The sequence below is a fragment of the Pelophylax lessonae genome (assembly GCF_965119305.1).
Source record: "Pelophylax lessonae genome assembly, chromosome: 6".
In the NCBI taxonomy this organism is placed as follows: domain Eukaryota; kingdom Metazoa; phylum Chordata; class Amphibia; order Anura; family Ranidae; genus Pelophylax; species Pelophylax lessonae.
In genome coordinates, this window is record NC_138773.1 from 186,300,734 (window position 1) to 186,326,132 (window position 25,399).

General features: G+C 47.6%; 1 protein-coding gene across 1 annotated transcript; it reads left to right on the forward strand.

The window, feature by feature from the left end:
- Positions 1–2,678: 2,678 nt before the first annotated feature.
- Positions 2,679–16,662, forward strand: LOC309559239 (mitochondrial protein C2orf69). The gene is made up of 2 exons (XM_082262458.1): positions 2,679–2,957; positions 15,679–16,662. Exons 1-2 carry the CDS (start codon positions 2,721–2,723, stop codon positions 16,504–16,506), a joined length of 1,065 nt encoding a protein of 354 aa, XP_082118584.1. The 5' UTR covers positions 2,679–2,720; the 3' UTR covers positions 16,507–16,662.
- Positions 16,663–25,399: the final 8,737 nt, after the last annotated feature.

Genomic DNA, 25,399 nt, shown 5'->3' on the forward strand with positions numbered 1-25,399 from the left:
TGCACTGTGGCTGCTTGAAATCATGCATGATAGCCTTTAATAGTAGTTTTATGCATATTCAGCACCTATTAATATTATCAAGCCCATACTAATTAACCACTTAAGCCCCGGAAGATTTTACCCCCTTCCTGACCAGGGGGTATTTTGCGATTCGGCACTGCGTGACTTTAACGGACAATTGCGCGGTCGTGCGACGCTGTACCTAAACAAATTTGACGTCGTTTTTTTCCCACAAACAGAGCTTTCTTTTGGTGGTATTTGATCACCTGTGCGATTTTTTGATCACGCGCTATAAACAAAAAAAGAGCGTCAATTTTGCAAAAATAACAATATTTTTCACATTTTTTTATATGAAATTCCCCCCAAAAAAAAAGTAAAAATCAAAATTTTTTAAAATTTTCGGCCAATTTGTTTTATGCTACCTATGTTTGGTAAAAAAAATCGCAAAAAGCGTATTTTGATTGGTTTGCGCAAAAGTTATCGCGTTTACTAACAAAGGGAAAGATTTTTGTCATTTTTGTTGTTTTTTTTTTTAACGCGTAATGACACTTTTGGGGTTACCAGTGACATTTCTACAGTAATCAGTGCTATACATATGCACTGTTACTGTAAAAATACACTGGTTGTGAAGGGGTTAACTTTATTTGGGAGGGAGGGGCTGTGTGTATCCCTAGGGGCGTGCTTTCTACTGTGATTGGCTGTGGCTTGAGCTGTAAGGACACTGATCAACGGATCTACATACTAGATCCGTTTGATCAGTGTCTTTACAGCGAGGAGAATGACAGGTGGCTTGTTTACACAAGCTGCCTGACATTCTCCCTCTCCCCCGCCGATCGCCGGATGACCGGTGGACATCGGGTCCGCTGGTCACACGCGCGGGGGGGTCCGTGACCACGCGGGAGTGGGAGGGCGCCTCCGGGGGCGCGCGCTCGCTCCCTAGACCCTCACAAGCTAGTGACGTAGCCCTACGTCACTTTGCCTGTGAGGGGCTGACTGCCGACGTAGATCGGCGTTAGGCAGTCGGCAAGTGGTTAAGCAAAACACCAGTCACACATTTTTCATTAATTATACAAAACAGTGCTGCGCTACTCCCTACCATTTTCTTTCAGTCCACTGCTTACCTTTTTGGTGCAGAGTTAATGGTTTTGTGCAGTTATTTTTTTGAATGGTTAGCATAGGGAAAGCCAATGCCAAGCAGGAAAAAAAAAAAAAACTTACCAACAGGATCTATCATGGATTCGAGAAATGCAGATGCAGATGAGGATGCAGAGTCCAGACCTCCTTCCCTGCCTTGGTTTGCCGGCCTATGCCCGTAAATGGCATCCATGGCATCGTACCACTTCCAAGTACTTTGACTGTTTCCACTACTGCTGTTTGCATCCTTAATTTTTTTTATATTGGCCTTTAAGCTTCTTAAGCTTTGCCCTACACTGACCCGACGTCCGTTCAAATCCCTCGGCTGCCACCCGCTGGGAAATATCTTTATACACCTTTTCATTTCTCACTGATCCATCAAGCTCACTCTGAATAACGCTGTCCGCAATTATAGTTAGGAAAGTGGATAGTTCCGGAGTCGACCAGACCCTGCTGTTATTTGCAGGCATCCTTCTCCTAGCTGGACTGAACTGCGCTTTTGTTTGACGACAGCAGTGACGTTTTCCTGTCCACCAATCAGTGGAATGTATCGTGTGACGCCAGTAGCTCCGCCCTAACCGTACCGTAGCATTTCCTATGGCCCTACATCTGAAGCAGGACCATGAATGGTGCCGTTTGGTTCGGTTGTATGGGCCACTTTCATAATGGAAACACCCCAATTAGCGTACCGTACCGTACCAAACCGTTCCGCTCAGTGGAAACGAGGCATAAGTGTTAGATTTGTCTGCCGCAATGTCGCAGCCCTGTTAAAAATCGCTGATCGCCGCCATTACTAGTAAAAACAAATAATTGAACAAAAATTCCATAAATCAATCCCATCGTTTGTAGACGCTATAACATTTGTGCAAACCAATCAATATACGCTTATTGGGATTTTTTTAACCAAAAATATGTAACAGAATACATTTTGGCCTAAATTTAATACATTTGATTTTTTTCATTCTATTATTGGATGGGTTTTATCATAAAGTAAAAAATATTGTTTTTTTTTCAAAATTGTCTTTTTTGATTATAGCCCAAAAAAAACACAGGTGATCAAATACCACCAAAAGAAAGCTCTATTTGTGGGGGGGGGGGGAAATGGCATGCATTTTATTTGGGTACAGTGTTGCATGTCCGCGCAAATTGTTAGTTAAAGAAACCCAGTGCTGTATTGCATAAAATTGCCTGGTCATGAATGAGGGGAAAGCCTTCTGGGGCTGAAGAGATAAGTGAGGAGCTGTGTACAGTGTACCTCAGTCAGCCATACTGTATACAGATATATTGATGAGCCAATCATTGCAGAGGTGTCAAGTCTTTAGCCCTGCACACAGCATACAGGTGATCAGCGCTAGTCCTATACCTCACGTGACCGCCAGAGCTAAGTGAACAGTGCACATGCGCAGTGTGGGATATGAGTAGCGGGTAGAGCCGTGGGAAGAGGGCGTCTGGCAGCATCCTTTGCGTTTCAATGGGCTGCAGTGTGAGCTGTCAGTGGCAGGCCCCGCTCTCCACCCACTGGAATCTGCTGCAGGGTGATTACGTACAGCGCACAGACGTGTGTGCACACAGGGAGGACTGATTACATGCGTAGCTTAGTGAGAGCCCTGAGCTCGGCTCGCCGTCTGCTGCTCCATACTGTGTCCGGACTGATCAGCATGTGTGCGGGGGCGAGCGCTGCCTCCACCGACCTTCCCGCATTGTACACACTGACGGCGGTGGCGGGAAGTGAGCCCGGCAAGTGTAATGATCTCCTCTTCTCTCCGCCCCGGGACCGAGCCCAGAGGCCGCACCATGTCATCTACTTCCCTGGGGACGTGCAGGTGAGAACAACGTGACCACAGTGTGCGGGTGACATGGAGACCACAGTGTGCTGGTGACATGGAGACCACGGTGTGCTGGTGACATGGAGACCACGGTGTGCTGGTGACATGGAGACCACGGTGTGCTGGTGACATGGAGACCACGGTGTGCTGGTGACATGGAGACCACGGTGTGCTGGTGACATGGAGACCACGGTGTGCGGGTGACGTGGAGACCACGGAGTGCTGGTGACATGGAGACCACGGTGTGCTGGTGACCACAGTGTGCGGGTGACATGGAGACCACGGTGTGCTGGTGACATGGTGACCACGGTGTACTGGTGACATGGAGACCACGGTGTGCTGGTGACATGGTGACCACGGTGTGCGGGTGACATGGAGACCACGGTGTGCTGGTGACCACAGTGTGCGTGTGACATGGAGACCACGGTGTGCTGGTGACATGGTGACCACGGTGTACTGGTGACATGGAGACCACGGTGTGCTGGTGACATGGTGACCACGGTGTGCGGGTGACATGGAGACCACGGTGTGCGGGTGACATGGAGACCACGGTGTGCTGGTGACATGGAGACCACGGTGTGCTGGTGACATGGAGACCACGGTGTGCGGGTGACATGGAGACCACAGTGTGCTGGTGACATGGTGACCACGGTGTGCGGGTGACATGGAGACCACGGTGTGCGGGTGACATGGAGACCACGGTGTGCGGGTGACATGGAGACCACGGTGTGCTGGTGACATGGAGACCACGGTGTGCGGGTGACATGGAGACCACGGTGTGCGGGTGACATGGAGACCACGGTGTGCGGGTGACATGGAGACCACGGTGTGCGGATGACATGGTGACCACGGTGTGCTGGTGACATGGTGACCACGGTGTGCTGGTGACATGGTGACCACGGTGTGCTGGTGACCACTGTGTGCTGGTGACATGGTGACCATGGTGTGCGGGTGACATGGTGACCACGGTGTGCTGGTGACCACGGTGTGCGGGTGACGTGGTGACCACGGTGTGCGGGTGACGTGGTGACCACGGTGTGCGGGTGACGTGGAGACCATTGTTTTCTAGACGAAAGGTGAGCATAGACCATAGCTTGCGGGTGATATGGAGACCATTTGTTTTCTGGACAGAAGGTGACCACAGTGTGCGGGTGACCACTGTTTTCTTGACAGAAAGCGAGCATAGTGTACGAGTGATATAGTGACCGTTTTTTGCTTGGCAGAAGGTGACCATAGTGTGCAGGTCAGAAGAAGGTGACCATTGTGTGTGAGGGGTAAAAAGAAGGAAACCATAGTGGGAAGATGAGCAGCATGTGACATGGTGACCATTGTCCACAGTTGACCATTGTGTGCTGAAGAGAAGGTGTCCATTCTCTGCAGGTGACATGGTGACCTTTGTGTGGCAGGTGAGAAGGTGATCATTGTAATCTGGAAAAAGGTGAACTTTGAATGCGGGTGACATGATGACCATTGTGTGCTGGAGAGATGTGTCCATTGTCTGCAGGTGACCATTGTGTGGCAGGTGACAAGGTAACCATTGTGTGGCAGGTGACAAGGTGACCATTGTGTGGCAGGTGACAAGGTAACCATTGTGTGAGTGCTCACCCCTTTATTTAATCCCTGTGTAGATGGACAGAGGAAGCTTGGTGTCAGGTGCATGTATGTAAAATTTAGGATCCGTTCTATCTGATCACCTTTACAGGCTCATCTGACCTCTTCCTAGCTATACAAGTCAATGAAATGCAGATACAAAGGGGAAAGCAGAAAACAAAGCCCTGTACACAGACTGCTTGTCTGTACACAAATCCCCTATCATCTGTGTATATGGAGCTCCTCTGTCTGTATACAGATCCCTCTATCCCTGATGGCTTTCTATTTTACAAGAGTGGTGGTCAACTTGGCAGTGTTGAAGGCCTCAAGTGTGGCCCTCAACAATGCCAGAGGACTGCACAATGGCAGTGCATTCTCACACCTCAATACTCAAAAGTTTTGGTTCTGCTGCGTTTTTTGCAGCATATTGCACGACTTTACAAAAATGCACTGCATCGGATCTCATGGTATTGCAGTACCATGCAATTCAGTGGAGGCAAAGGCACTGCGTTTGTGGGGTTTTTTGAACATGGTGTGGGAAACGCGCCCGGGATACAGGTTTCACACACTGCGTCAAAAATCCTTATGATTTTTTTTTTTTTTTTAAATGGAATTTGTTTCCTCTTTATTTTGTTCTTAATGTGAATCTACAATCAATTGCTGGACTGGATAATCTCTAGATCCAGAGGGTCCCCCCAGTCTGGCCAGTGAGCGTGTGCAGACCGCAGCTCCGCGCTAGGTTAGCCGCAACATAGCCCCACTGGACAGGGGGCTGGCCTGCGAGTTAAACATCTCGCGAGGGCGCACATGACCTGGCTTCGGCACAGCATTCCTCCTGGCCGACCGCACCCACATTACGATGGAGCGGTGGTCTGTCCGGAGCGGTGCCCATCCTGTTCTTGGTGTGATAAGTAGCTGTCCCTCCTCTACCCTTGGAGGATTTTGGGGTGGACGTGGGCCCCTCCCTGGGATGGTCAGACCTCCAGGCTCCCCTCCTTTTTAGACAGCACCCCCCCTTTCTCGGTGGTCTTCTGCAGGTCACCCCCCCCCCCATTGGGGTGGACATACCATTTTAGGGCAGTCTGGGGTGTTGGGCTGGCGATGGGGGTGGGTGAGCAGCACGCTGCCGGTGACCGGACAATCAAATTTTGGGAGGGGACTGGGCTTGGTGGGGGCACCTGCCAGGGCCCCCTTTCTGTTGGGCTCCTTTTCAAGCTCCTGGGGTCCCCCCTCCCCAAGAGCCGCCATTTTCTTGTAGCTTTTTATGCTACAGATCGGCTGCCATGTTTGTGTAACCTCGGTGGCCATTTTCTTGTGGTTTCCCATTTGAAAATAGCCGCGGCCATGTTTTTTAAGCTGGATATGTGGTAATCGGTGGTAGGTGCCCCTTCTCAGCCCCTAGTGCTGATCCCTGGATATTTCTCTTTCTGATCGCTGCATGGTGTGCAGTTAGTTTGGTGCTATAAGTGCCTAATCAGTGGTGGTGAGTTTTTTTGGTGGTGTTCTCTCTCTCTCCCTCTCTGCTGTAGCAGCGGTAGTGCTCTGTGCTGGGCCTTGCTGTACAACAGGCACAGTGGGGTGTTCCTTGCAGTATGATACACCTTTTTTCTCTTACGTACTCCGACAGTCGCCGCCTCCTCTAAGTCATCACTGTTGGGTATTGACTTCCCATCCGCAGGAGTAGCTAGGCATATAGACTTAGTCCAAAGACAAAAGGCATTAGCATATACACACCCATGGGGGCTGTCCCATCTGGTCAATACCCCCCCTGCATAACCACTCCCAACTCAGTTTTAATCTGCCTAGCATCAGGAATAGTCAGGCTTCCCTGTGCTGGGGCTTCAGTCTCAGCCTTCCTAACCTTTTATTTGATTTTCTTTGAAAATGTCAGTTTTTTTTCTTACTTTACTAGCTGTTTATTTTGTCAGCTTCTAGTGTTAGTCTTCTCTTCGGATGAAGATGGATCATGCGGTCCTGGGATTCAGACTGACCGCCAGCCCGCCATCGAGCGTTCAGCTATGGTTCGCCCTGGCATTACGAACGACCCATCCCTGTTCGCTACAGGGATGCAGCTGTGAGGTGGCTACCTCACAGGACACATCTGCGGTGCTGCAGTGTCATGTCCCTGGCTCACGGCACTCCCTGTCAGGTGAGGACAGCGGTTTTCCATGCATAGAGGCTTCCCACGCCATCTGGTACAGGTAAGTACTTCTGTGTGGGGCCTCTGTCTGGGGTGGCAGTCTGTGTTGCTGTGTGTTCCCCATGTCTGTGCCTGTGTGACTCCCTGTGCGATCCCTGCGGGGATCGCTTGTGCAGCTACGGTATGTTGTCTGGGGGTCCCTTTCCCTGTGTCACTTCGGTACATTGTTGGGGGTGCAGACGTTTTTTTGTGTGGCGACCGCAGCAGTGTATATTCGCGCGGTCCGCCATCTTGGCCATGGGCAGGCATGGGTAGCTCCCCTGGGGCGACACTGCCTGCTATTTTGGCGCCATCCGCCGCCATTTTGTGGGAGGTGGACGATCGGTTCGGCGGCCATTTTGGTGTAGCCTCCAAATGCATTCCTATGGGGCAGCCATTTTCCCCAAGTCTGGCAGTCTGTAGTCCAGCCTACTTCAGCAGCACTTCCTTTCCATCTGCAGCAGGACATCGGTAGCAACACTCTGCGGGCTCTGCAGGTTATCGCTCTCAATTTTCCTCTGTATTATCGTTCTAGCTCAGTTTTCTCTTCTCCTGTTGGGGTCTTTGTCACTGTAGCGGTGGGCTGCGCATACCACAGTGATTTTTAAGGGGACAGTACACATTTTATTGCACTGTTTTTTGTTTCTGATAACTTGAGCAATGGATTCTCAGGAAAGCAAGTTCCCCCCAGCTTTAGTGGGGCTCCCCAGTTCTCCTGTGGCCCCGCTGCGACCCGATTTGGCTGCTGTGGTGGCGACTTTGGTGTCTAATATGGAAATGCTGATGTCTGAACGTGCTGCAAAAAAGAGGCCCAGATTGTCTCTCTCCTCTGATTCAGATGGGGATATGGCTGCTGCGAGCGTGCCCTTTTCAGGGTCCCGCTCATCCTTGGACCCCCCGGGGTCTGAGGGGGAGGCTGAGATGGTGGGGGTTGATATCTCCTCCCCAGGGTCACCTGAAGAATGGGCGACCATGGATGAGTTAATTGTTTCTGTTAAGGAAACCTTACATTTAGAGGATGAGCCCTGTCCTCCGGGCGTTGTGTCCTCATTTGGGACGCACAGGACCCGCAAGTCGGCGCAGGTTTTTCCCTGCCCAGCTGAGTTTCATTACACTGTTAATGAAATGTGGCGCACGTTAAAACGTCCATTCCTGGTACCTAGTCTGTTAAATTCCTTTATCCTTTTGAGCTGGCTACGGAATCACGATGGTGTGTGCCTCCACAGGTAGATCACACTGTGGCCGTGTTAAACAAGGCTACCTTGGTTCCTACTGAGGATACCCCGGTTTTCCGGAATCCCACAGACCAGCGGTTGTGAGTCTCTAGCCCGCCATACGGTGGCGGGTTCGTTGCTCAAACCCGTTTTCGCGTCCGTTCTGGTGGCTCAGGCGGTGGCTGATTGGACTAAGATGCTTAGGAGCAATCTCGTGTCTGATGGTGTTCCGCCTGCCCGGCTGGAAATGGTGGATCAGATCCACCAAGGAGTCATGTATTTGTGTGATGCAGCCTTGAATGAGGCCCCCTTAGTGGCTCGCCTCTCCAGTGTCGCGGTGCTTAACCGGCGACTGATATGGCTGAAGAGCTGGTCGGCTGACCAGTCCTCGCGGAAGACAGTTGCTAATTTTCCCTATGCTGGCTCTCGCCTTTTTGGCGAGGCGTTGGACACCCTGGTGAAAGGTGTCACGGGGGGCAAGAACACTATGCTGCCCCAGAACGCGAAGAACAAGTCTTTTCGAGGCAAGCGGGGTTCTGCGCCTAGATCCAATCAGGGGTCCTTTCGTGCCTTTCGGAACCAATCCAAGGGCAAGCCTTTCAGGGCAGTCAGAAGAAGCCCTGGGTGGGTAAGCAGAAGTCCGGCAATGCCGGCTCGGCGGGTCAATCCGCCTCTGCCTGAAGGGGCGCCCTCACCCATTTCAGGGGTGGGGGGATGTTGGCGCGGTTTCCTCCAACCTTGGCTGCTCCGGATATCGGACAGTCGGGTTCTGGAAATCGTTCGATCGGGATACAAGATCGAATTCCTTTCCCGGCCGGCGGACAGATTCTTTCCCTCCAATCTTCATCTGCTTCCAGGGCGTCTGCAGGACTTGCATCAAGCGGTGCAGGACCTGCTTGCTCAGGGAGTGATTTTCCCGGTGCCTCATCGGGACAGGTTTCGGGGGTTTTATTCAAATCTGTTCACTGTGCCCAGAAAGGAGGGCAAAGTGCGTCCTATTCTGGACCTGAAAGCGCTGAACCGCTTCGTGCGTGTTCGGAAGTTCCGTATGGAGTCTCTCCTTTCGGTGGTGGCCTCCTTGAGTCCAGGGGAATTCCTGGCCTCGATAGATCTAAAAGATGCGTACCTGCACATCCCCATTTTTGAGGGTCATCAGCGGTACCTTCGGTTTGCTATCGCAGAGGACCACTACCAGTTTGTGGCGTTACCTTTCGGTCTCGCTTCGGCACCAAGGGTGTTTACCAAGGTGTTGGCGCCGGTTCTGGGCCTGCTGAGGGCTCAGGGCATTGCGGTCTTGGGTTACCTGGACGATCTACTTCAGATGCTCCAGGAGTTCGGATGGACCATCAACGTTCAAAAATCGATGACGTCTCCATCGCGTCGTCTTCCCTACCTGTGAATGATTCTGGACTCTGCTCAGGCAAAGGTGTTCTTGGCGGAGGACAAGTTCCTGACTTTGCAGGACGAGCTCAGGTCCCTCAGGGACAACCCGTCCTCGTCACTCAGGACCTGTATGCGGGGCCTGGGGTTGATGGTATCGGCCTTCGAGGCGATACCCTTTGCTCAGTTTCACACGCGGGCTCTCCAAGCGGAGATCCTGGCCAGGTGGGACAGACTGCCTCAGTCCCTGGATCTGTGTGTCTCCTTGAGTCGTCAGACCAGGTTGGCTCTTCTGTGGTGGCTCCAGTCCCCGTCGGTGGCGGAAGGCAAGTCCTTCCGTCCCTTGGTGTGGACGGTGATTACCACGGATGCCAGCCTGTCGGGCTGGAGTCCTGGGCAACCTATCTGTCCAGGGCACTTGGTCGGAGGAAGAGTCCTCCCTCCCGATAAATGTGCTGGAACTGCGAGCGATAAAACTCTGCCTCTTCCAGTGGTCTTCGGGCCGTCCTGTCCGGGTACAGACGGACAATGCTACCGCGGTGGCTTACATCAACCACCAAGGGGGCACCAGGAGTGCTCGGGCGGCCCGGGAGGTGACCGACATTCTGTCTTGGGCCGAGGCTCATGTCCCGGCGATCTCGGCAGTTCACATTCCGGGTGTGGAAAACTGGCAGGCCGACTATCTGAGCTGCCAGACCCTGGACCAGGGGGAATGGTCCCTACACCCGGAGGTCTTTAAAATGCTGTGTGCGAGGTGGGGATCCCCGGACGTGGATCTGTTCGCATCCCGGCTAAATCAAAAGGTTCGTGGCAAGAACGCGCGATCCGTTGGCGGACGCCTCGGATGCGTTGGTAGCCCCTTGGCATCAGTATCGTCTGATGTATGCCTTTCCTCCGATTCAGTTGTTATCCAGGTTCCTCCGCAGGTTAGCCTCGGAACCGCACCTGGTGATTCTGGTGGCGCCGGACTGGCCACGCCGGTCCTGGTACGCCGACGTTGTTCGCCTGGCAGTGGCGCCTTCGTGGCGTCTGCCTCTGCGGGAAGATCTCCTGTCTCAGGGTCCGATCTTCCATCCTGCTTTACGGTCGCTGGCTTTAACGGCCTGGCTGTTGAGACCCAGGTCCTAAAGGACAGGGGTCTCTCCTCTGAGGTCATCCCTACCTTTCTCAAGGCTAGGAAGACCTCCTCCGGTAAAATCTATTACCGTACCTGGAAGGCTTATTTCGCCTGGTGTGAGTCCAGGGGGTTTTCCCCCTCGCTCGTACTCGGTGTCAAGAGTGTTGGCCTTCCTCCAGTCTGGAGTGGACCAGCGCCTGGCGCTGGCCATGATCAAAGGCTAGGTGTCCGCACTGGCTATTCTTTTTCAGCGCCCTGTGGCATCTCATTCCCTGGTTCGCACCTTCATTCAAGGTGTGCGACATTTGGCTCCTCCCAGGAAGGAGCCCTTACCTCCATGGGACTTGAACTTGGTTCTGTCCATCTTACAGCGTGCTCCCTTTGAAAACATTCGGGAAATATCGTTGCCTCTGCTGTCTAAGAAGGTTGCCTTTTTGGTGGCGATCACTTCTCGCAGGGTGTCAGAACTGGCAGCGTTATCTTGCCGTTCTCCGTACTTGGTGATTCACCGGGATAAGGTGGTCTTGCGTCCGCATCCCTCCTTTCTTCCTAAGGTGGTCTCTGAGTTTCACATTAATGAGGACATTGTCCTGCCTTCGCTTTGTACAAAGCCTAAGCATCCTAAGGAGGTTGCTCTGCATTCTTTGGATGTTGTCAGGACGATCATGGTTTACCTGTCGTCTACGGAGTCCTTTCGGAAGACGGATTCCCTCTTTGTCCTTCCTGAGGGACCTCGGAAGGGCATGGCTGCATCTGCAGCAACTATTGCCAAATGGATCAGACAGACCATTGAACAGGCTTACGCCTTGAAGGAACGGGTTCCGCCCTTCCCTGTTAAGGCGCACTCTACCAGATCTGTGAGTGCGTCCTGGGCCTATTGGCATAGGGCCTCGGTGGCCCAGGTGTGCAAGGCTGCGACTTGGTCGTCGGTGCACACTTTTTCAAAGTTCTACAAAGTAGACGTTCTGGCATCAGCTGATGCTTCCTTTGGCCGCAAGGTTCTCAGTGCGGCAGTGCCATGGTGGACCCTTGTTTTTTTTTTTTTTTCTGGGTCCCTGGCTGTTGCCATTTGCTTTCTTGGGCTGTTGCTCCTGTTGAGCATTGTTTTTTTTCTGTTGCCCAGAGGTTCTCTTACAGTGCATGTAAGGTTCCTTTCTCTGATGTGGGTACTGCATTGCCTTTTCTACGGTTGCATCTCCCACCCCTCATGTCTATACTGCTTTGGGACATCCCAACAGTGATGACTTAGAGGAGGCGTCGACTGTCGGAGGACGTAAGAGAAAACTGAATTTTTGTAAAATCTTACATGTAAAAATTCCTTTCTCTGAGTCCTCCGACAGTCGCCGCCCCCGCCCCTCTTTTGGGGTTCTTATTACCTACTGCTATGCTACCAAACTGAGTTGGGAGTGGTTATGCAGGGGGGTATTGACCAGATGGGACAGCCCACATGGGTGTGTATATTCTAATGCCTTTTGTCTTTGGACTAAGTCTATATGCCTAGCTACTCCTGCGGATGGGAAGTCAATACCCAACAGTGATGACTTAGAGGAGGCGGCGACTGTCGGAGGACTCAGAGAAAGGAATTTTAAAGGTAAGATTTTACAAAAATTCCGTTTTTTGTGTGGGTTCCCCTGTCCATTAATGGAGTCCCTGGAGCATTTTTCACCACCTGATCCCCTCTTAGAGGCTGCCAGGCCCTCCGGGTCCTGACATCTGACTGCACTGATGGCAGTCCTTGGTGTCCAAGGTAGATTTGGTCCTGGAAAAATGGGCCAGCAAAAAGCATCCCCTGCCTTTACCTGCCTCCTCTATTTCATCAGATCCTATATCTGATTCGGCTGCTGCAGATGTGAGTTACCCTTTTTGGTCTGCGTCCATGCACCCTGCATGATCTGCTCAGATAGTGAGGATGATTCCTCTGCTCCTCTAGCTGTGCATGAAAAGGCGCTAGTGGATGTGCTGATTGTATCAATGCGGGAAACCTTAAAGATGGAGGATGCAACTAACACAGCATCGGAGGCGCGGGTCACCTTTTGGCACCCACAGGTCTTCCAAGGCGGCAAAGGGGGTTCCCCTTTCCCGATTTCTTTGACAATATTGTCACAAAACAGTGGGGGTGCCAAAAACGCATTTTGCAATCCCTAAGCGTTTTTCAATGCGGTACCCTTATGAGGATTCCCTCCTTAACCACTTAAGCCCCGGAGGATTTGGCTGCTAAAGGACCAGGGGTCTTTTTGCGATTTTTTACTGCGTGACTTTAACGGACAATTGCGCGGTCGTGCGACGCTGTACCTAAACGAATTTGACGTCCTTTTTTTCCCACAAACAGAGCTTTCTTTTGGTGGTATTTGATCACCTGTGCGATTTTTTGATCACGCGCTATAAACAAAAAAAGAGCGTAAATTTTGCAAAAATAACAATATTTTTCACATTTTTTTATATGAAATTCCCCAAAAAAAAAAGTAAAAATCAAAATTTTTTAACATTTTTCGGCCAATTTGTTTTATGCTACCTATGTTTGGTAAAAAAAATCGCAAAAAGCGTATTTTGATTGGTTTGCGCAAAAGTTATCGCGTTTACTAACAAAGAGAAAGATTTTTGTCATTTTTGGTGTTTTTTTTTTTTAACGCGTAATGGCGGCGATCTGCGATTTTTTTTTTCGGTACTGCGACATTGCGGCGGACAGATCGGACCCTTGACTGACATTTTTGACACTTTTGGGGTTACCAGTGACATTACTGCAGTAATCAGTGCTATACATATGCACTGTTACTGCAAAAATGACACTGGCAGGGAAGGGGTTAACTTTATTGGACAGGGAGGGGTTAAGTGTGTCCTAGGGGCGTGCTTTCTACTGTGTAGGGACATTCCTATTGGTGTAAAAGCAAAGATCAACCGTTCTACATAGTAGAACGGTCAGATCTTTACTTTTACACAGGGAGAACTGACAGGCAGCTTGTTTACACAAGCCGCTCTGTCTTTCTCCCTTCACAGGAGCGATCGCAGTGTGACTGGCGGACATCGAGTCCGCCGGTCACACGCACTGACTTGCCTGTGAACGAGCCGCGGCGGGCGCGCGCCTCGGCGGGCGCGCGCCCGCCCGCGATAGGCTCGCAAGTCAGTGACAGGCGAGTGACGTACCGATACGTCACTCTGCCTGGCCGGGGCTGACCGCCGCAGTATATAGTCGTGCGGCGGTCGGCAACCGGTTAAACAATGGATGGTTCCTCATGTAGTGGACTCCCCGGTTTCTAGGTTGAATAAAGCCATTGTAATTCTGGTTGAAGAATCCCCGGTATTTGCAGATCTGGCTGATAGGAGGTCAGAGGCCTTGACCCGCCATAGGCCTTGACCTGCCAGCTAACACCTGTCTGCTGACGCCCGCCGCCATCTGATCTGATGCTGTCTGCAAAAAACAGATGAATGGGGGTCCTTTTACCCATCAATCTGGTGTATGGAAACAGGCAGGCGGTCTGTTTGCATCTGATTGCCCCATAGAGGAGAGCAGGACTGTGTCTGTGTCCACTTGGCATAGCGGAGCAGACATGGACCTGTCATCTGCCTGCTCAGTGGGGATCAGTGGAGAGATTCCCCCCGCTGAGCAAGTGGGTTCCGCTTCACAGAAGTGTCCATGTGAAAGGTGCCTAGGGCTCTAAGAATGTAGGTTTTTAATGTATTTGTTTTTGCCTTTTTTTTAGTTGAACTTAGTGGACATACAGTGTGTTTTTTTTTTTTTTTTTTGTCTTTGTACTGTATCTAAATATTAAAGGATAAGTCCAGTCAAAACCTAACTAACGCGAAACCCGCTCTTTGCTACATTCTAAGACTATTCTGTCGAACCCTGTAAAGCATAAATCACTGTACTTACTTTTTATACACCCAAATCGGTCCAGTCTCCAGCGACGGAAGCTCTTTGAAGGGGAGGACCACCGACAACGGCTGTAAAATGAATGGGAAGTGACGTCGCCCATAGATTTACTATGGGGCTTCCGTTGTCGAGTGCCTCGCCTGCACCCGCCTCCGTGCTGAAGCCGCCACTGACAGCTCCGTGTGGGAACGCCCTGGATCAGATGTAGAAAAGGTAAGTACAGAGCAGGTTTAGCGTTAGTTAGGTTTTGACTGGACTTATTCTTTAATGTTACTCTTGAAACAGTTACCATATTTATTTTAGTTTCCTATACAGCTCGCACTGAACATTTTTTTAGTGCTAACAGTAAGGCATAAAGAGAGTGTAAAGGTCAACCAGATTGAAATTGACTGACATGTAAAGAACCTATAAGCCGCTTATTAAAGTGGTTATAAACCCACCTTTATAACTTGTACCTATAAGTTATAAGGTTTACCTATAGGTACTTTTAAATGTCTCCTAAACTTGCACTGTTAAGGAGATATTTACATTGCATGCAGCCGATAACATTATCGGAGCATGCGCTCTGAAGAAACGGCTGCCTGTGGCGTTTCTTCAGAGCCCTGTGCCGTTGTAGCGTGAGAATTACCTACCCCGTGAGAATTACCTACCCCTCGTCACTTCCGGCCAGGAACAGCTGAGCAGCGCAGCAGTGCGCATGCTCACAGGGCCGGATACCTAAAGGGACGACAGAGGAGCAGACTAGTGCGCATGCGCACTAGTATGGAAATAGCACGGTGTACCGTGGGAAAAACCTACCCACGCGGCGGTTAAATAAAACAGCGGGGTTGCAATACGAATCATCTCCGCTCCTGTGGCTGTCACTTCCCTGCTCTCGGCAAGTAAATATAAAAGCGGCTGGCGTGTCCGTGATTTATGTTTACATACACCCGCCGCCGCTTTTATATTTACTTGCCGAGAGCAGGGAAGTGACAGCCACAGGAGCGGAGATGATTCCTATTGCAGCCCAGTTGTTTTAATGTAACGGCTGCATTCCATACAGTGCCGTGAACCGGAAGTGACGAGGGGTAGGTTTTTCTCACGGGTAGGTAATTCTCACGGAACACCGTAACTGACAGCTCCAGCATGCACGTCACCTGGCTCCGGACAGTAATGCAGCCGGAATCCGCAGATCCGGAAGGAAGACAGATGAAGATGGATGCGGCTGGCAGCGGGGACAATGCGGGCTTTGTTTGTAGTAAGTGTCACATAATCTGCTAGTATGCGATGCATACTAGGACATTATGCATTTACTTTGCAGGGAAGGAAGAAAAAAAAAACAAAGACTTTACTTCCTCTTTAATGATTCCCTTTTTTAATGTCGCCTGCAGAATTACCGCGATGTCATGGCAGGCCACTCTGAAAACTTCCGGTGGAAACGGTGGAGTCTAGAAGATACTGCAACTATCCTTTCTCGGCGCTTCCCTTCCAGTTACATATGGATTGTAAAACCTTCTCGCATGCATCTCCACAAATTCAGTTGCTATGACAATTTTGTGGAAAGTAACCTATTCGGAGCCCCAAAGCACGATGTGGAACTGAGAGCTATAAGGCAACTTCATTCCTTGATCACTAATGCTTTCACTGTGGCACAGAACCTTCTGATGTCTCAGAGTAACAGGTATGTTGTGAACAGTGACCACAATTCTGTGAGCCACACAGGTTCTGTATATTTCACAAATGGCTGCCATTCAGAAGAAGACAGTGTTAATAATTGCTCCAAGGACTCATCTGTTTATCTGGGTTCACCATCTGTTAAGGAGTCCCTGTCCTTCACTGTGATCGGATTCAGCAAAGGATGTGTTGTACTGAATCAGTTTCTACATGAACTGCATGAAGCTAAAAAAGATAAAGAAGTGAATGTATTTGTAGGCAATATTGAATCCATGTATTGGCTTGATGGGGGGCATTCTGGAGGCATCAATACCTGGATAACATGTCCTGATATTTTGAAAGTATTTGCTCAAAGACGTATTGCGGTTCATACCCATGTTACGCCTTACCAAGTTAGTGACTCTATGCGCTCCTGGATTGGGGAGGAGCACAGGAAGTTTGTAGAGCTGCTGAAAGTTTATAATGTAATGGTGAATGACCAGTTACATTTTGCCTATGAAGCACCTTCTTTGGATAACCATTTCAGAGTTCATGAAGTTTTCTAGATTTATCTTTAGCTCCACTTCAAATGTGTTTGCAGAATATTTGCAACTCTTCCGCCTCAGCTCCTTCTAGTGGATTCCCCATAGAATATATGGGAAGCTTACTTGGATTAAAAACACAGGCAGGTCAGTTAGCGAGCCAAGCTGGAGCTGCCACAACTGCATTAAAGCTGGCGGGGGGAATGCAACAAGTACTTTCATTCCACCAGATTTGGCCAAAATATTTTGGTGGACTTCTACTTTACTAATGACTGAAAATTCAAGCATGCTTCCAGTGATGTGACCCAAGTATATATTTTTTCCGATTAACCTTCATTGTTTATTTACAAGATTAAGGGCTCTTTCACACGGAGCGGACCGTATTGCGATCCGCTCCGACACTTTTTTTTTTTTTTTTTTTTTCACGGACACGGATGACACTTGTGTCATCCGGTCCGTATGTCCGCATATCATCCCATCCGTTTGCGGATGATATATGGACATAATGTATGTCTATGGGCATTGCGGATGTCAGCGGATGACACCGCTGACATCCGATTTTGCATCCGTTCCGTTTTTTAAACGGAACAAAAATAGGGTTCTGTTCCGTTCCAAAAAACAGAACAGAACTGAAAGGATGAAAATCGGATGTCAGCGGATGGTCATCCGCTGACATCCGCAATCCCATAGACATTCATTATGTCCGTATATCACCCGCAAACAGATGGGGTGATTTATGGACATACGGAATGTCTGTGTGAGAGAGCCCTAAAACATTAGTCAACAATTTTTGGAGCACATGCCTGGATTCTGCATGCAGTGCTGGATAATCATATGCTTATTGAATAGTGTGTACTGTATAGCATATATAAAGCCAAAGGGTGTGATCCCACTATTAAATCTCATCACTGGTTAGCAGCCTGCTACAATTTCATATGCTGTACCAGATAAAGTAGTCTTTCTATGTTGCTGTAGCAGAGCTCCTTGGAGGGTACAGATTGAATTAACCATAGATACCTTTCCAGTGGTAACAGCTGCTCATTAAAATGATTGTCAATGCGATTCTTATCATTAGTTAACACAATTTTATGTTGTGATCGATAGAAACAGTTCTTCATAATATGAATTTACTAACTAAAATGGCTACAACCAACTTTTTTTGAGATAGGACTTCTTGTATTTAATGCTGAAGTTTAGGTATGCAGATTTTTTTCATAGTTCCACTATCTTAGACCAATGTAAGTGTGTGTGTGTGTGTGCAATACCTGTCCCATGCCCATAGAAGCTGGAAATCGCTGTAGTAGTCACTGCTAGTACAGTGATCGCTACTGGCTCCTAGGTCATTTGCCCTGCTGTTTATCTGAACGAAGACCCCCCATGTTCACTAAAGTTATGTATGGTAATAAATGCAAAGCATTGTTCGTATGGATGAGGTAGAAATTGTGATGTCACAGCCCGCCCCCTTCACCTCATTCAGAGAACACTTTGTATTCATTAAAAATTTGCAAATTGTTCTGATTGGCGCACAGGCCGAGCAAGCAACTGCCTGTATTCCCTAAGCAGCAGGGCAGCCACTGACCATGAAACCCAGAAGCAAGCAGCAATCACTGTTGTGTCTGCTACCATAATTTCTACCTTCTAAAGGGCTTCCACAGGTGTGCCACCTACATACTAACATTGGTGCAAGCTGGATCAATGTAATGATCATAATCCTATACTTAAGCTTTAACTGCAGGAATTTAAATCTGTCACCATTCTTATAGTTTAGAGGGCTGAACTAGGAATAAATCATTGGGCTTCATAATAAAACTGGAAATATCACTGTATGTAAACTGTGCTGCCTTTTTAGCTTGATCTAGTGGAAGAGACAAAACATCTGTTGGGTGCAAGAGTGCAAATTGCTCTACCATCACAAGAAGTGCTTCTAAAGGATAAGTGCACAATATTCTAGATCAGGGATATGCAAACTGTGGCCCTCCAGATGTTACAGAACTACAAGTCCCATGAGGCATAGCAAGACTCTGAGAGCCACAAGCAGGACACCCAGAGGCAAAGACATGATGGGACTTGTAGTTTTGCAACAGCTGGAGGGCCACAGTTTGCATATCTTTGCTGTAGATCATACTTGCATGCAAGTGGGTACCCCACCTTTTGGCACAAGCGCCCAACACATCCTTTTTTGTTCTTGCTGTTCTTTTAGGTGGGAGCTTTTCTAAAATCCACTTCGAGGTTGGATGAGGTTTATATTCGTAAAAATTTGTAACCCTTGTCTTTCACATTTGATGTTACATAATTAGTATAGGCTGTGCCTATAAGCTTTGCATATCTATAACATTCCCTTTTTTTAGTGCTGTGTTTTTTTTTTTTTTCTTACATTTGGGTTCTCTCTTAGACTGTAAATGGGGGGCTGGAGACAGGTCCTGATGTTTGTGGTGCTCAAGTACCCCTGTTGTCTGCAGCACCCAGAAGATTACTTTTTTTTTTTTTTAGAGAAGAAAACAAGCAAGCTACACATGAAATCACACTGATTGTCGGCTTTGAAGTTGCGCTGAAGTAGCTTGAATTTAAAGCTGCACTGGTGTGGACCAGGGGTAAATTTTAAGGCATCATCCGTCATTTCATTCTAGCACCCAGGTTTTAGGTCTATAGTTGGAAGAATCAAAATGTCATCTTTGGAATATGAGAACAAGAATAAGTTCTACAGTAGTCACTGCCATTCCGCTTCACTGAACTGTGTACCCATTTGTAAAAGCCATAGTTTGCATTGTACACCCTGGTATGGATTTCTTTACCTCAAATCTCTTGACCTATGTACATTTTACTGTCAATACCCTCCTATTCTCGGCAGTCTCTGGTTTTCCCACATTCCCCGTTGTGACCCCCAAAAAAAAACTATAGATCTTTGACCCAAATGGTTATGAAAATAGGATTTAAAGTGATTGTAAAGCTTTAGTTTTTTCATTAAAATAATAAACCCATTATACCTACTTGCTGTGTGCAGTGGTTTTGCACAGAGTGGGCTAGATCCTTCTCTTCTTGGGTCCCCTACTGGTGTTCCTGGCTCCTCCCTCCTGTCAGGTCCCCCCACAGCAAGCAGCTTCCTGTACTGAGCCGCTGCTCTGTGTCCATTTACACACAGAGCCGCAGTTCGCGCCCCCTCCCAATCTCCTGATTGGGTCACTGGCTGTGAATGACAGCAGCAGGAGCCAATGGCCAATCAGGAGTGTGAGTCTACAGAGAGGCAAGGCTCTTGTGGACATAGCTGGATAGAGAGGGGGCTCATTTGGTGCGGCTGATGCACACGGAAGGGTTTTTTTTTTTACCTTCATGCATAGAATGCATGAAGATTAAAATAAAAAAAAACTTGTGCTTTTACAACCACTTTAACAAACCTTTTAGACCCCGTTCACACTGGGGCGACCCGACTTTCGGTGGCAACCTGTGAAGTCGCGGTGCGCAGCTCACACCGCGACCTCGGAGCGGCCGGCACGGACTTTATATCATTGAAGTCAATGCAGGTCGCTCCAGGTCGCCCCAAAGAAGCTCCGGACCCTTTTTCTAAGTCGGAGCGACTTGTGTCGCTCCTATTAGAACGGGTCCACAGCTACTCTATGGCAGGCGACCTGTCAGGCGACCAGGTCGCCTGACAGGTCGCCCCAGTGTGAACGGGGTCTTAAACTTCCATATTTTCTTTAACATGGTTAAGTACCCCTTGGTGTAGCCATTCCCATGGTTGATCAGCTATGGTCTTGACCAATCATGGTGACTATTGATATCTGCTTATGAAGTACTGATGATGTAATTCTTGGAGTGGACAAACCTTTGTGTTTTTAGGTTTAATTCACCCCCCTTTTTTTTGTGATCATGCTAAACAAACATTCTTTTATATTGCTTGATTTAATTCCTTATCTAGTCCATGGTGTTTACAAAATAATAAAAGTGAGTGTGGGTAAGCAGTAACCCCCGTTTGGGTTGTCTCAGACCAGAATCTCTTGAATATGCAGAGGAAACGCCTTCCTTGTCTAGCTGGCAACAGAAGGATGCATGCAATGACGTGAGTGGTTTACTGCCTTTACGTGTCCTCAAAAATCATCCTGCCACTGGCGATTTTTCTTTCCAGAGGCAAGATTGTTAGTATGAAAATTGGCCTACTGGATAATCCAGCAAAAGTGTGTTAGGACATGCTGTAGTTATGCTCCCTCTAAAAGTGCCAATGCCTGTGTTAATGCCGCATTGCAATACAAAATGAATGCTAGGCATAATTATTTTCCTTAAAGGCTAGTTGTATGTTTCGCAGTATTAAAAGCATCCATATTGATTAATAAAAATGTGCATTTATTATTCTTCTGTATTGGAGCCTGCAAAGCATCGAAGTCCCAATCAGAATTTTAAAGCTGCAATGCACAGGGTCCTGTTTGTCCAGCCGTAGGTCCATACCAAGGTATAGACCTTCAGTTATGGGGCTGGAGGAAGTATCATTGGATGTGGCTGCATTTTTTTCTGTTGAGTACTATGAGTCCTGCCATGGTGGTAGATGGGAATTTGTGGATTTAATAAAAATAAACTCCTGTAAATGAATGATGCACCAAATCAAAAAAATGTCAGGAGTCTGTGGGAAGAAGAAGAAAGTGCCGCCCCCCCCCCCCAGGTTCTGTAAGTGGGTATAGGTATCCTAAATTAACTTAGGTGTTTTTGAAAAATGTTTATCTTGAGCTATGTACAGATTTGATTTAAAACTGTAGCATGGATCTACCTTAAAGTAGAACTATAGGCATTTTTTTATTCATTTTGGATAGATGAAGGGAGGGCCATAACATAACCCCTATCAGTTTATTTTCTTGCCATCTGTGTACCATTGGGAAGATTTCTGTTTACTTCCTGTCCCACAGCCAAAACAGGAAGTGAGAGGAAATCCCTGCAAATTAAGGGAATCCCTTGGGGACCCCCAGGTCACCAGAACTAGTGTCCCCATTGGATGATTTCCTCTTTATTACTTTTCTGGGGACAACCCAAAATGTGGGTTTTACTTTCAATGATAATGACAAACAGGACAAATGGATAGGGCAAATCTCTATAACGGGCAGAGGTAGCCAAAAAAACTGTCTGGTTATCTAATCCCTCTCCACTCTGCCCAAAAAAAAAATTGCCATTAGTTCTGTAAGGGTAGGTTGACACTGGTGCGATAGACATTGCATGTGATTCGCAACCCATTGCTGTGCAGATCACATGCGATGTCCGAGCAATGCAAATTCAGCCATACAAACTGTATGGCTCAAATCACATTCGCACCAAAAACGTGCAGGACCCTTTTTTTGGTCCGCACTGCAATTGGTCTTCACACCCATGCAATTCAATTTCTGTACCATTTCATAGTTTGCACTGCGATCTAACTTTACATTGACACCCCCAATGAAGATTTTTTTTTTCTTTCCTTTCTACCCTTGTCCCCTGACCTAATATGCTGAGCATATACTACTTACCTAAAACAAAAATGTCCAGAGATTTTCATTGTGTGGCCAGTTGGCCTGGTTGGATTTTTCTTGCTGTGCTAGTATGTGTGTGCTGGGGCTAGATTGAGTTTAAAAGTAAGCCAGTCAGACCAACTAAGGCTAGGTTCACACGTCCGGCTGCACACGTGCCGTTTTTTTTTTTTTTAAGAAGTCTGGTGCAGCTTTCTTAATCGGTTCAGGTGTGAATTTTTACTTAAATTCGTACCTGAACCGGATCTACCACGCCACGGACATGTGTGAACCAGCTCCACTGCAAGCCAGTTTGGTTCATATGTTATGCGAATCAGAAATGCACCTGATTTGCATATATGTGAACCTAGCCTAAGTGTCGAATAATGGCCAACATGGCCTGGCACAGCATTGGATTTTAGCCAGGGGCTGTATGGTACTGGGTCAGCCTCTGGACATCATTATTGTACATGCATTTATATAATGTTCAGCTTGCTGCCAAGAGGAGAGTGGGTTGAAAAGAATAAGCATACTAAATGCACCTATACTAGGAATATACAGTCTGTTTTCCTCCTGTTTCTTTCACCATTCCATGTTTTCTTGTAACGGCAATACTATTGGAAGTCGACTTCAAACCTTTATGCTGTTCAGAGTATTATGTTTTTTTCCCCTCTTAGGAATGGACTAAGAGATGTTCTGCTAACGTTAATTACAATAAAGTATAAATCACTCTATACTTGCCTCCTTTTTATCTGAATTCTGTTTTAAGTTCTGCAATACATAAGAGAACTTGTCCGCCAGAAGCCTAAACTACATGGGCAAAATGTATGCAAACCCAAGAACCTATTTGTGTTGTATGTCCTCAGTCCTTAGACAATGCTCACTCACTGCACTGATTCTATAGAGGAACAGGGGTGTCTTCCGAGGACATTGAAGTGTGTGTGTGGGGACCACAGAACACCTACCACCCCCCACGTTCCCACATAGGTCTCCTTGGCTTTCACTGGTGTAAGGGGGGGGGGGAAATATATATGCCCCAGCTCTTAAGTTGTTAAACTTTCATACATTGTTTTACACCTAAATACTTAAAGCGTAACTCCATTTTTGTTGAGAAAAAAAAAACATTTCCCTCTGGGTGATCTATTTACATTACATGGATTTTTAACAAACTTTGTTGTAGATTCCTACCTTTTGGTATTCTGAAGAAATCCAGGTTTGTGCTTCTGTGCAGAATGGGTCTAATGGGAGTGGTTTCATAATTATCAACAAGCTGTGGCAGTTGCAGGGCTTTAATGGGAAAAGCTGCTGGGCCTGCATCCCTTTAGACGTGTTCCTAATGGAAATATCTCACTGAAAATGAAATTTTTGTTGCAGGGGATGCCAGAAATCTGACTTGTATCTTAGGCAGACTTCTAGGAAAATTGGTGAGCCAATCACACAAGCAGGAAATTATGTTTCTGGGGTGTGGTCAGTACACATTCTGTGTACAGAACAGCTTCAGGTAGCCATATTGCATTGCATTTGCAGAAAATGACAACAGCTGCAGATAGAAAAGGAAAGGTAATTTTTAATAACATTCAATTACAATATGATTTGTGTGGCCATTGTATACGCTATATTGTTTCTTCCCCCACGAAAGTGGAGTTACCCTTTAATGAAATATTGCGGTCCTTTTCTTATAAATTAACCCTTTGCTGCTAACCTCAGTGGCTGCACCTCTGTGGGTCTTACCACTGGGAAGTGGGGGGCGGGCCATGTCACAAAGCTCAAATCTCAATCTGGTTTCTTGAACATGACATTGAGTTCACTGTACTCCCAATTGCCTCCACAGTCACCAGATCTTAATCCAAATTGGGATGTGGTGGAATGGAAAATTGGCATCATAGATGTGCAGCCGACAAATCTGCAGCAACTGTGTGATGCTATCATGTCAATATGGACCAAAACCTCTGAAGAATGTTTCCAACACCTTGTTGAATCTATGCCACAAAGAATTAAGGGAGTTCTGAAGGCAAAAGGGGGTCCAACCCGGTACTAGCAACGTGTACCTAATAGTGGCTGCTGAGTGTATAATGTAAATTTCAGTTTTCACTACACTACAATGTTTCACGAGATGTTTCAATTGGTTTAAAGGGTTGATTTAGTAAAGGCAAATGGATCACGTTTTGCAGGCTGGCTATCTATGAAATGTTGGGTATAAATCAACTCTAAAAAAAAATACTGCTAGCTCACTGAACTTCAGACTGACAGAAAGCACTCCTTAACCACCTGCCGACCAGGCCATAGCCAAATTACGGCTACAGTCCGGTCGGCTGGTTCTGGGAGGGCATACACAGACAGCTCTACTTAAAGTACAATTTTGACTGATTAGGCGTTCCTTTAGTACAAAATCCTGACTGGTATGTGGATTTTCGAGCACCTTTCTTCAACAGACGATCAAATTGAAACACAATCATTCCGTCATCGCCATCACAGATCTCCACAAGATCCACCTACGCCGAATCCTCGTAGATCTCTCCAGGGACCAAGTCCCCACTGCTTTACCTGCTCACAGGAGGCTAAGACAAGATTCACAGATGCCTATTCTACGAGTATTATACAGCACCTTTAGTTCACAGGTTATAACACATCTGTTCAAATATGTAGTCTCACAGAAAAATCGCAATAATAACCTCCATCACTTGGATCAACCTTGAGGAGTGACTAAAACCGATTTTTGTGGAGTTCCGCCACCTCTGTTTCATTGTTTTTACAGATGGATTCATATAGCAATACCTCAAGCAAGATTGGTAGTCTGAATATTCATCTCAGACGCAAATCAAGTTATATTTGCCCTTAAGTTTTAGACACATATAAAACAAATAATAATATGAAGATAGACCTGGTTCTATGTTATGAAATATAACGGAATTTTTGTAAAATCTTACCTGTAAAATTCCTTTCTCTGAGTCCTCCGACAGTCGCCGCCTCTTCATATTCGTCACATATGGGGTATTAGACTTTGCTCCGAAGTAGTAGCTAGGCAACAGAATATGTTAACAATAAAGCTTTAACATATCCCACCCTCAAGGGGTGGTCCCCTCAGTCAATACCCTCCTACTTCCTGCAACCATATCTCAGTTTTAGTGGAATAGCAGTAGAGTATACATTCAAACCCCAAAAGAGGGGCGGGGGCGGCGACTGTCGGAGGACTCAGAGAAAGGAATTTTACAGGTAAGATTTTACAAAAATTCAGTTTTCTCTTACGTCCTCCGACAGTCGCCGCCTCTTCATATTCGTCACATATGGGGACGTCCCAAAGCAGTGCAAACATGAGGGGTGGGAAACGCATCCGCGCCGAAAGGCAACGCAGTCTCCACATCAAAGAAAGGAACCTTACCAAAGGAAGGAAACCAGCTGGGCAACAGCAAAAATAAGTGCTCAACAGAAGCAACAACCCAGGAAAAGACAAAAAACCC